We start from the raw sequence: 13,303 nt of genomic DNA, 5'->3' as shown, positions 1-13,303 counted from the left end.
AGAAAGTCAGCCTATCCCCTCTTCTACCTGACAATAGCTAAAAACATAGAATTCAGCAATCATGATTCCCCAAGCTTACCTCATTAACAGTTCCTCCCCGAATTTTAAGATTCTTTAACAGCCTGACCCTTTCAAGGAAAGATTCCAGTCGGCCGACACACCTCTTACAATATGGTGCCCAGGATGGAATACTGCACACTTCTGATGTGGTCAGGCCACTGTGCCCTGCCCTGCAGCATTCCCTTGTTCTGGGCATGGCACTATCGCTGCTGCTGCCTATGACTTCGTACCCTCTGGGGGATATTTAAGGGTCCGATGTTGAATCGCTTTGAGCTTACTGTCAAATAAAACCCTACTTCCCACCCTACAACACACGTATCCATCAGGCACATGTCTTTCCAATCCTGTGCCTGAGCCTGGAACAGAGCCTGAGCCTCTCAATTAATAAAAGAAACCAAGGAGTTCCTGTTGTGGCACCGCAGAAATGAATCCGACTAGTATCCACGAGGATGCAGGTCTGATCCCCGTTCTCCCTCAGTGGGTTAAGGATCTGGCATTGCTGTGAGCTGTGGTGTAGGCCACAGATTCAGCTTGGATGCTGCATTGTTGTGGCCGTGGTGTAGGCCAGCAGCTGTAGCTCCAATTTGACCCCTAGCCTGGGAACTTCCATATGCCGTGGGTACAGTCCTAAAAGAAGCAAAAATAAATAAATACATAAATAAATAAAAGAGGGAGCTCCCATCGTGGCTCAGAGGAAACGAATCTGACTAGCATCCATGAGAATGCAGGTTCGATCCCTGGCCTCACTCAATGGGTTAAGGATCTGGCATTGCCATGAGCTGTGGTGTAGGTCACAGACACGGCTCAGGTCCCACATTGTCGTGGCTGTGGTGTAGGCCTGTGGCTACAGCTCTGATTCAACCCCTAGCCTGGGAACCTCCATATGCTGAGGGAGTGGCCCTAAAAACACCAAAAAAAAAAAAGAAAAAAAAAGAAAGAAAGAAAGAAAAGAAACTTTTTTTTTTTTTCAAACCTAGATACAGGCTTATCTCTGTTAAATGCCATCAAGGCCATTGTCCCACTCTTGATTCTGCTACTTGCACATAGGATAGTCCTCTAGCATTGCACAACCTGGAGATTTAATCATCCCTGTCGTCTATATCTTTGTTCAGGTTGTTAACAAAGACAGAGACAGGACACCATTTGGACGACAGAGATAATAACACCCCTTGGACTGCGAATTCTCAAAGAATTGCATATTGCAAATTAACCAAGTGATTTGATACAGAAAATACATTTCAACTTAAGTGTTCTCTGGCTGATGTCAAGAATGAAGAACAGTCCTTTCCCACAGTCTACTTTATGCTTCGACTTAGCTTCCATGCATCAATGGTTTCAATTTTGATGAAATCCTGTTCTCTTACCTATACTCATCGCTTGACTCCAATTACTCCAGAGCTTGTCATCTTCATAGCATAACTTATTTGTTTTGACTCTTATTCTGACTGTGTTCAAAGTATCAGGAAGAACACCGGGGACCATGAAACAAATCATACCCTTAGATATAAAATAAAAACACACAAGGAATATTACTAGTTTATTCTTGTTTTCCTGCTTCTGAATCCTAAATATAATTGTCTGCCAAATTCCGTATGTGATTCAGACTTTGTATTGTAATACAAATTATCTGGTTTTAACTCCTGAAAAAGAAAACTGGCAATAATCCACAGAACAAAGTAGTTTGTTTTTCTCAGAAGCAGCTCAAATTTAGGATATGCTCACCCCGCCCCACCCTCAATTATGAGTTTAAGGCCAAATAGCTAAAATGGAATTTACTGACCTCTAGGTTCCCTTCAAATTCTGAATTCTGACATTTGGCCTCTTCAACCTTGAAAATATAAAATATGAATAAGTTCAAAAAATGTAAAAGATCATATTTTATATCATTGAGCTATTTAAACAAGTTTTCTTTTATCCCATTAAAGGAGGACCAGGTACAGTGAAAGAGAGTAGTTTTGTTTAAAAAAACATAAGTGGTAGTAGGTCAATCACAGGTCCATATGTGAAAAAAACAAAAAAGAATCTCGACCCTTACCTCACACTATTTACAAAGTCAATTCCATATGGATTGTAGATCTAAATATGAAAGTTAAAACAAATGAACCAATAAATACAAAAATACAGCAAGCTTTTAGATGAAAACTTAGAACATCTTCACGACCTTAGTGCAGGAAAAGATTTCTTAAATAGGACCCAAAAATTAACCATAAAGGAGAAATTTTTATATCATATATATTAAAATTAAAAACTTAAGTTCATCAAAAGATATCCTATTAAGGAAATGAAGAGGTAAAGGTAATGCATAGAGTGAGAGAAGATATTTGCAATTTCTGACAAAGGGCTTGCATATATATTTTATTTATAAATATATATATGCAATTCATATTTATATATAATACACAATTTGTATTTATATATAATACACACACATATACAGGTATCCCAAAAATCAATAAGGAAAAGACCAACAACCCAATAGAAAACTGGTAAGACTGATCAGACACTTCACAAGATATTTAAACTGCCAATAAACATATGAAAAAGTACTCAACTTCATTAGTCATCAGGAAAATTCATAATTAAATGCACAAGATAATACACACACCTACTGGACAATACCAACTGTTGATGAGAATGTGAAGCATCTGGCGATCTCAATTTCTGCTCTTAGTGTAAACTGGCACAACCATTTGGGAAAACTTATGATCATTTAGAGATAATCATATGTAACCCTATGGTATGGAGACGCCCAACAGAAACGTGTGCACATGTGTACCAAGAGACAAGTATGCAAATGTCCATAAATATTCCATTCATAAACCTCCAAACTGGAAACTATTTAAACGTCCATCAATGGCCATCATCAAAAAGATAAGAGATCACAAATGCTGGAGAAGGTGTGGAGAAAAAGGAACCCTTGTGCCCTGTTGGTGGTGATGTAAATTGGTGCAGTCGTTGTATGAAGGTTCCCTCCCAAAAAAATGAAAATTTAGGGACTTCTCTTGTGGTGCAGCCAGATATCTGGCATTATAATTGCAGCAGGTTGTTGCTGTGGCATGGGTTTGATCCCTGGCCCAGGAACTTCTGTGTGCTGCAGGCATGACCAAAAATTAAAAAACTAGAACTACCATATGATTTAGCAATCCCAAGGAAATCTTGCCATTTGTGACAACATGGATGAAACTTGAGGGCACTGTGCTAAGTGAAATAAGTCAGAAAGCAGAAGACAATATACGACCTGATCTCACTTGTATGTGGAATCCAAAAATATCGAATTCATTGATGCAGAGGGTAGCATGGTAATTGCCAGAGGCTGGGGAGTGGGGAGATTGGGGAGATGTTGGTCAGGGGCACACATTTTCAATGATAAATTCTGGGGATCTAATGTATAGCACGAGGATTTCAGTTAATAAGAGTGTACTGTATACTTGAAATTTGCTAAGAGATATCTTAAGTGTTCTCACCACACACAAAAAAAGTAAGTTTAGGAGGTGATGAATGTGTTAACTTGATTGTGATAACTATCTCACAATGTCTCTATATATTAAATTATCACGTTGTACACCTTAAAATAATCACATTGTACAACCTAAATATATACAATTTTTTTTGGTCTTTTTGCCTTTTCTAGGGCCGCTCCCACAGCACATGGAGGTTCCTAGGCTAGGGGTCTAATCGGAGCTGTAGCCGCCGGCCTACGCCACAGCCACAGCAACGTGGGATCTGAGCCCCGTAAATATATACAATTTTTAACCTGTCAGTTATACCCAATGAAGATGGCAAAAATAGTCGACTTCTGTCAAAGAGATGTCTATTTTTTTTTCTTTTTATTTTTTGGTCTTTTTGCCATTTCTAGGGCTGCTCCCTCGGCATATGGAGGTTCCCAGGCCAGGGGTCTAATTGGAGCTGTAGCTGCCGGCCTACACCATAGCCACAGCAACACCGGATCCGAGCTGCATCTGCGGCCTACACCACAACTCACCGCAACACCGGATCCTTAACCCACTGAGCAAGGCCAGGGATTGAACCGGCAACCTCGTGGTTCCTAGTAGGATTCATAAACCACTGAGCCATGATGGGAACTCCTCAAAGAGATGTTTAAACATGAGACAAAGACTAGAACACATGCTATGACTTTTGGCATTGTCATTCACTAAACAGTTCCTACCAGCATTTGTGAAGAGTGAAAGGCCAACTGAATGATGAAGAGCCATCCATACAGGGGTAGAGAAAAAGCCACTCAGGGCCTGCTGTATAGCACAGGGAACTATATCCAATCACTTGGGATAGAACATGATGGAAGATAATATGAAAAAGGGAATGCATGTGCATATATGACTGGGTCAATTTGTGGTACTCAGAGATTGACACAACACTGTAAGTCAACCATACTCCAAGCAAAAAAAAATCTTAAAGCCACTCAGGGGCCACTGTACCCCATTGCTGGCCATTGGAATCAGAGGCCTGCTGGGGAATCGCACATGCCAACTACCACTTGAGCCACTAGGTTGCAAGCTGGTGGCCCCCCTCCCCGGACCATCTCCCAGCTATGCATATTCCAACGTCAGCAAATCGTTGTGTCAATTTGTAGTTCTGGACTCTTGTTCAAATGTAAATCCCCTTGTGTAGTTTATCAGCTGCTCAGAAACTTCTGTGAGAAAAGGAAAAGGAGGACACAGATCATCAAGTAGAGAGCGGGCGGTCAGAGACAAGCCATGTTCATGCTGCAGCCTACCTGCCCCTCTCGACTAGAACACCAGGCAAAGAAAGTCCTCAAAACGTTTTGAAAAAAGGGGGAAAAAAAGGGTCTAACCCGTAGAGCTCAAAATGAGTGAGCACACAAAAAGCTGATGACATTCAGGGGAGGAAGCAGCTGGTAAACATCTGCTGAGAGAGAGAGCATTAAACTTCAGTGTATAAACAGTGTTAATTCCAAATCGACTACAGTTCTGGTTAAGGTGGATAAATTCCACAGCATATGCATTCTCTTTAGTTCAGAAGTTTAAAAAAAAAAAAAAAAAAAGGAGCTCGAGAATGTATTATGTGATGACGATGCACATAATCTTATCCCAAGTGTTCTTGGTCAAAGCTTGATACATAGAGACCAACATTTGGAGTCATACTTACCGTGTGGCCTGTAGCAAGTTACTGAACCTCTCTGAGCCTTAGCCGCTCGATAAAATGGAGGTTAAAAGGGAACCTATCTCATGGATCGTTCGTAATGAGCTACTGTATAGGAAATACATACGGAGTTCCCGTCATGGCCCATCAGTCAACACACCTGACTAGCATCCGTGAGGACATGGGTTCGATCCCTGGCCTTGCTCAGTGGGTTAAGGATCTGGTGTTGCCGTGAGCTGTGGTGTAGGTTGCAGATGCAGCTTGGATCCTGTGTTGCTGTGCCTGTGGTGTAGGGTGGCAGCTGCAGCTCCGATGTGACCCCTAGCCTGGGAACCTCCACATGCCACGGGTATGGTTCCCCCCCCCCAAAAAAAAAACCAAAAAAAAAAGGAGAAGTACATAGAAGAGCATATCTGTAATATCATAAGGACTAAGTGACGGCTGTTACTATTAAGAGGAAGTACTGAGACGGTCCCCAGGGCCTACGAATAAAAGCTTTGGAGTCAGACTTTTGCTGAAATCCTGACTCTATCACTTACTAGAAATGTGACCCTAGGAGTACCCTCTGAGACTGAGTTTTCTCATCTGTAAAATGGGGACCGTACAACCGGACCTAGATCCTTGGGGTCACTGTGAGGACTAAATGAGACAATTCAGATAAAGTGACAGTAATTGCTTAATACACGTTAGCTGCTATCAGTAGCAGGAACAGCACAGAGTAAACAGCACCTAACTGCTCCCTGCAGGAGCTTATATTTTTAGTAGCGATCCCGGGTAACTAGCAGGACCTAACTCAGTGCCAAAAGAGTAATACAAGCAGCACGTGTCTCAGGATTTCTGACAGAAGGGAGCAGTGAAGGCTGGACAGTCAAGCATATTCGGCTTTCTGATAAATCAGTGGTAAATCCAAGCCTCAGCCCCCTCCCCACTTGGAAGCCCTTTGCTTTTTCCCCTTCTGGGATTATTTAGGGACACTGGTTTCTGGTACGAATAATAATTATTCTATTTTAGCAAACAAGATTCATTTGCAAATACGCAGAAGAGTTCTGCTCAGCTGTGGACCTGGTCACTCCCTCTGGAGTTACAGCCTGTCAACACTGGCCTATTTTAGGAAATAAAATAGTTCAGTTTCTGAAACTCCCATGACAAACTAAAACAAATGGACCAAGGAATCTGCTCACGTGTGACATGCAGGGCTCCTTCAAAAGCTAAGAGAAGACACTTGGTTTCTAAGCTGTCAAACTCAAATACTCAGAGTCCAGGCAGGTGGCAGGGTGAGCGGTGCAGTCCCTGTGGTCTTGAGGCGCCACCTTATGGCAACTACGCCCTCAGGGACCATAGTTTTAAATCTGGGCAAAATATTCAAATTGAATATACAAACACGCAAAACCCCACTGTGTGTTGAGGCCCGACTTTGTGAGCTCTGCTGCAAAGTGTAACGATGTGCCTGCGGCCCTGAGGTTATGCCACCTCCTGTTATGCCCAGTGCCCCACAGAGACTTCTCATTGGCACATTTTCTATTAGATCCCAAACAGGGTAAATGTACATCATCCCTCCAAATACTGACTATTCAAAGTGGACTATTTTCTTTGTTTAACCACATGCCAAAGAGTAGACAAGTCTTGACTATCATTCTAAATGGCATCATCTGCAGCTCCTAACCCCAAACTCCCAGTACCTTTAGCTGCCACCAACACCAAGTCCAAGAAAATGAAATGGCTGACCTCATGCTCAGACATCTCTTCCTGCTATATTTTGGTCACACCAGTCTGTTTCTCACACCTGCCAAACTCATTGTCTCTGTACCTGTCTTTGTGCCTCAAAGTCTTTGTACATGCTGTTCCCGCCACCCCAGGGGGGGTCAAATGGCTAGCTCTGGCTCATCATTCTGGTCTCACCTCAAATGTCACCACTGTGGATGTCTACCCTACCTAATATTCCCTCAGGCCTTCCCATCATCCTATTATGCGTCACCCCATTTCATGTTTGTCATAGCATTCATTCTCTAAAGTTAGCTTGCTCATTTACACACTTATTTTCTAGCAGCTAAGCTCTACAGGAAAAATTTTTTTCATCATGGGCACATAAAATAGTGCCTGCCACATGGCAGGCATGGAATAAAAAGCTTTTGAGCAAATGAATTAATGAGTGGCGGGACTCTTGCAACTACCACTACCATAAACCCTCAAACTTTCCACCACGCCCTGTTTCAGAGAAGTTTCGCCATCATCAGCAGGTGACAAATCTAAAAGCTACATTTCATTGATATTTCAATTTATTATACTGTAAGAAACACAAATGAAAGAAAAATATTCATATAAGAACAACTATCTAGAAAAACTTACATAGAAAATATCATGTGTCTTAGCCTGGGTGTTATTGACTTCTACTTGATAAGACAAGCATCTGCTATAAAAATTCTGTGGATTCTTCCATTGCACATACAAGTCACCATTTTGGAAAGAGAGACTTTTAATATGCGGAGGATCAGGTTTCACTGAAAGATAGAAATAGAAGAAATCAAATTAGCTTCCAGAGTTTATTTTGATGAGATACACATATGGAGAGACAATGAAGGTCCTAAAGTGAAATCAAAATAGGGCTGATGTGGAGTTCCTGTCATGGCTCAGTGGAAACGAACCTGACTAGCATCTATGAGGACGCAGGTTCGATCCCTGGCCTCTCTCAGTGAGTTAAGGATCTGGCGTTGCTGTGAGCTGTGTCTCAGACACGGATCGGATCTAGTGTTGCTGCGGCTGTGGTGTAGGTCAGCAGCTACAGCTTGGATTTGACCCCAATCCTGGGAACCTCCATATGCTGCAGGTGTGGCCCTAAAAAGACACACACACACACAAAAATACGGGGCTGATGCTTTTAATGGCCTTACCTGACCAGGATTTCCAATCAGCCACGATTAAAGTAGGAAGTTTATTTTAAGCTGCCTAGTAAAATGGCTCTAAGGAACACCTATCTTTGGGGTGTCTCGCAGATGACATGACCCTTGACCTGCATTTGGTTATAACATGGCCAGGACACAGCAGGCAGATAGCTGCAACCAAGACGGTAAGGAAATGAAGTGCGTGGGTCCAGATGGGCCTCCACCGGATGGGTAACAAGGATACAAGGTACAGGGGGTTTCCATCAGTTGTCACTCACTTACACCAATTCCAGACCACAATTCAAACACTGGCCTAGTTTTTGTCACATGCTACAACACAGATGAACCTCCAGGACATTAGTTCATAAATGAACTAAGCCCATCACAAAAGGACCAATAATATATAATCCCACTCATATGATGTATCGCCAGTAGTTAAAATCATAGAAACGGAATGTAGGAAGGTGATTACCAAGGGCAGGGGGAAGGGCAAGTGGGGAGGGGGAGTTAGGGTTTCACGGGCATAGAGTTTCAGTTTTACTAGATGAAAAATTCTAGAGATCAGATTGCACGACAATGTGATGATGCTTAACGCTTCCGAACAGTACACTTGGAAATGGTTATGATGGTGAATTTAATGCTATGTGATGACAGCCACAATGTAAGAGAAAGTTAAACAATTTAGTTTAACTTAGTTTAAACTAAGTCAATTTAGTTTCTTGGGAGTCAACTATGCTTAAGACAGAGCAACAAAAGAGAATGAATAATTAATAGCAAACAACTTGACGATGTCATCTTCTAGCCAAGGAAGATCTCACTTTATATCACCACGAATCTCCAGGAAGAAAAGCATCAGAATGAACTTGAAAAGCTCCATCGAGGACAATCCACCAAGCAAGGGGGAGGACGGAGAAGGGCTTTACTTCAGATGATGCCACTTGCCAAGTTTCTGCACTTTTAACTCCCCTGGTCTACAAACTAAGCTGCCTTTGGTGCACTCCTAGAATTCACTTCCATGACTGTCTGGAGTGGTGACAAAGAGCATTCTGCTCAGACTTGGGAGCCTTTGCCAATTCATGATCATTTCCTTATAAATCATCTGTGTACCACTTAGCCAGAATCTGAGCTGCTTGCCTATTACAATAAATAAATAAACATGATGCTTATCCTACTCTGTTTTACAGATTTACAAAATGCTTTTATAACATCTCACATCATTTGGACCTCACGGAAGGCCTTGGAGGCCAAGAAGGACTGTGTACCCCTTTTTCTACATGAGGAAGCACTTAAAGAAAGTTCATGTGCTTTGTTCAAGGTGACGAAGCTAGGACCTTAAGTAGACATTTTGTTTTCAAGTTGAGGTCTCTTTTCTAATGGGCCAAAACTTGGCTGCACTGGTAGTTCTAACTGATCAGTGCCTGGGCCACCCAGAATGTTGGTTTGAACATCACCCCTGATCATTCCACCTTCAGGTTAAGCTTTTTTTTAAAACTAAGAGACAGATCGTATTAACTATAAGAAGTCACATCTCTTCTGCAGCATCATCTTCTGGATTATAAGTAAAGGAGAATAGATCTTTTTTTTTTTTTTTTTTTTGTCTTCTTAGGGCCACACCCGCAGCATATGGAGGTTCCCAGGCTAGGGGTCGAATTGGAGCTGTAGCCGCCAGCCTACACCACAGCCACAGCAACTTGGGATCCGAGCCATGTCTGTGACCTACACCACAGCTCACAGCAATGCCGGATCCTTAACCCACTGAGCGAGGCCAGGGATCGAACCTACATCCTCATGGATGCTAGTCAGATGTATTTCCGCTGAGCCATGACGGGAACTCCAGGAGAACAGGTCTTGAGAGTCAGAAAGCCCTGGTTCCAGTCTCGCTTCTACAATGAACTGCTTGCTCTAAGCCTCAGTGTACTTGGAAGTAAACAAGGATAAAGCATGTGGCATGTGTGCTCAATAAATATGAGAATTTCCAAGCTTCTTTAAAAAGGATCAAAGAATATATACATAAATATAGTCCTTTTTTTCTGGGAAGATCTTCAAACCAAGAATTGTCATTATTTGTATTGATATTCAAATGACAGAATGCTGTTATCCACACAGTCATAGTGGACTTCTAAAACTCACCATGAGAACTTGAAGGCACTATGCTGAAGGCTGGTCTGATTTTTCCCGCATTGTCCTTGACCATTATTTGGACACTGGAATCAAAATTGGAATCCTTCACCTTAGTCAGAGCAAAGGAACAAGCAATGTGTTGACCTTCTCTATAGATGTTTTCACACTGAAGAATTTGTCCCAAGCTGCTGTGCCTACAAGATAAAATGAAACAAACTTCAGTATTATTTTTAACCAGATATTCAAGAAACAAAGGCAGAAGTTTGCTTTTAAATGACTGAAGATGTCCATGAAAAGCCATATTTGAAATCTGGCAGGATAGCTTTATTTTTATATTTATTTTTTTGTCTTTTTAGGGCCAGACCCACACACATGGAGGTTCCCAGGCTAGGGGTCTAATCAGAGCTGTAGCCACCGGCCTGCACTAGAGTCACAGCAATGCCAGATCCAAGCTGCGTCTGCGATCTACACCACAGCTCACGGCAACGCTGGATCTTTAACCCACTGAGCAAGGCCAGGGATCAAAACCGCAACCTCATGGTTCCTAGTCGGATTCGTTAACCACTGAGCCACGACGGGAACTCCAGGATAGCTTTTTTTTAAAGCTCTGTTTTATAATGTGGTTCAATTTCACACTCTAGGAAGAAACAAATGTTTCTTTTGATGAATATTAGTACTTCCTCTTTTTTTTTTTTTTTTTTTTTTGCTTTTTAGGGCTGCATCCTCAGCATATAGAAGTTCCTAGGCGAGAGGAAGAATTAGAGCTATAGCTGCCAGATCCAAGCCAAATCTGTGATCTACGCCATGGCAATGCTGCATCCTTAACCCACTGAGCGAGGCCAAGGATTGAACCTGTGTCCTCATGGATACTAGTTGGGTTCATTACCATTGAGCCACAACGAAAACTCCCAATATTGGTACTTTCAATAGCTATGGAAACTACAGGAGTTCTGACTCTTCTATGTAGGAAATGGTATGAAGCCAGGCTGTTTTATGCTTCCTAAACATGCCTCATCTGCTGAATTCCATGGTTCTCCTCTGGTCCCTCTGCCTGCTCCTTCCTTGTTTTCTTGGCTTGCTCCTCTCCTTTCTCCTCTTCTCACATCCAGTCCTCGGCCCTCTGTATATTCCTATTTCTTAACCCCTCATCCATTCTTCCATTTATCACTCCCACCCCTTGACTAGAATTTCTATACTGACTCTTCCTAATCCTGGCACTTGTTCTAGATTTCTAACTGCTCCATTTGAGTGGTACTGCCTCAAATTAAACATCAAAAGCATATGTCCCCCTTCCCTGCCAAACTGCCTTTTTTCCTAACTTTCCCGATTTCCATTGGTCAGAGCTCATTTTCTTTGGGCTCCTCAATTAGAGCCTTTGAAATCATCTCCTCCACCCCCACCTCCCTATATTCTATCACCAAGTTCTGTTACTTCTTCCTTTGCAAAGCTTCTTGGATTCTCTCCTGATGTTCCTGATATTTCATGCCCCAATTACTTCAGGCTTCATGTCTTTTCCAGATTGAAGTCTCTGAATTTCTTTATTAGTGCCATCCAACCACTGCCAGATCAATGTTCCCAGACACGATGACTTTCTCGGTGTCATACACTACCGTGTGGCTCTAAATGCTGGTATCTTCTTTCCCATTTCAAAACTCTCTACATAGACCTTTCCCCAAGGATCATCAGCACCTAGCACAGTGCTGGCAGCCAGAATGTGCTCATATTTTTTTTGCCTAGGCTATCAAAGGACTCTGTTTTACAGCAACTGGTGGAAGACAGAGTCAAGTCTCACATCATTCGTCACATGGGAATTGTGCAAAGATTCTGCAGGAAAGGAAGACAACTTAGAAAATGAACTAAGAGTAAAGAGTCCCAATCCTTGACCTGTTTACTTCAGAATCATCTACGGTCATTAAAGAGAGGCAGATTCCTCAAACACTCTCCCAGAGAATCCTACTTAGAAGGTTCTGTCTGGGGCCTGGGAGTGAGCATTTTGACAGCAGTTCTCCAGGGGATTGGGCTGCAAATCCAGCCTTATAAAACTTAGATCTACTCCCATAAATACAATCAATTAATCTTCAACAAAGAAGCAAAAGCAATATAATGGAGCAAAGACAGTCTCTTCGACAAATGGTACTGGAACAACTGGACATCTGCATGCAAAAAAAAAAAAAAAAAAGAATCTAGTCACAGACCTTACACTCTTCACAAAACTAAACTTATGATGGATCATAGACCTAGATATAAAATGCAAAACTATAAACCTCCTAGGATATAACATAGGAGAAAACCTAGACAATCTTGAGTATGGTGATGACATTTTAGCTACAACACCAAAGACATGATCTATAAAAGAAATAATCGATATGCTGGATTTCACTAAAATTTAAAACTTCTGCAAGACAATACCAAGACAACAAGAAAACAAGGCACACACTGGGAGAAAATATTTGCAAAAGACACATCTGATAAAGGACTATTACCCCAAATATACAAAGAACTCTTAAAACAATAAAACAAATGACGCAACTGAAAAATGGGCCAAAGATCATCATAGATAGTCTACCAAAGAAGACATACAAATGGCAAATACGCATATGGAAATATGTTCCACATCATGTGTCATCAGAGAAATGCAAATTAAAGCCACAAGATACCACTACACGCCAATTAGAATACCCATAATCCAAAGCACCGACAGCACCAAACGGTGACAAGGACGTGGAGCAACAGGAACTTTCACTCGTTGCTGGTGGGAATACAAAACAGTAGAGCACTTTGGAAGACAGTTTGACGGTTTTTATAAAAGTAAACATATTTGGAGTTCCCGTCGTGGCTCAGTGGTGAACGAATCCGACTAGGAACCATGAGGTTGCGGGTTCGATCCCTGCCCTTGCTCAGTGGGTTAAGGATCTGGTGTTGCCGTGAGCTGTGGTGTAGGTCGCAGACGTGGCTTGGATCCCAGCATTGCTGTGGCTCTGGTGCAGGCCGGTGGCTATAGCTCCAATTAGAACCCTAGCCTGGGAACCTCCATATGCCATGGGAGCAGCCCTAGAAAAGGCAAAAAGACAAAAAAAAAAAAAAGTAAACATAATCTCACCATATGCTCAACAATTGTGCTA

At 42.0% G+C, this 13,303-nt stretch overlaps 1 protein-coding gene across 1 annotated transcript in view; it reads right to left on the bottom strand.

Moving 5' to 3' along the window:
- Nucleotides 1–13,303, bottom strand: part of IL13RA1 (interleukin 13 receptor subunit alpha 1) — a 55,006-nt gene that overhangs the window by 21,415 nt on the left and 20,288 nt on the right. The window contains exons 5-8 of the mRNA XM_047764489.1: nt 10,191–10,375; nt 7,528–7,679; nt 1,841–1,888; nt 1,425–1,557 (exon numbers count right to left, since the gene is read on the bottom strand). Of these exons, the coding sequence (XP_047620445.1) occupies nt 1,425–1,557; nt 1,841–1,888; nt 7,528–7,679; nt 10,191–10,375 (518 nt within the window). The remainder of the gene's footprint in view (nt 1–1,424; nt 1,558–1,840; nt 1,889–7,527; nt 7,680–10,190; nt 10,376–13,303) is intronic.

The sequence above is a fragment of the Phacochoerus africanus genome, chromosome X, assembly GCF_016906955.1.
Source record: "Phacochoerus africanus isolate WHEZ1 chromosome X, ROS_Pafr_v1, whole genome shotgun sequence".
In the NCBI taxonomy this organism is placed as follows: domain Eukaryota; kingdom Metazoa; phylum Chordata; class Mammalia; order Artiodactyla; family Suidae; genus Phacochoerus; species Phacochoerus africanus.
Note: the sequence above shows the minus strand (reverse complement) of the source record. Positions and strands in the feature narration are given on the sequence as shown.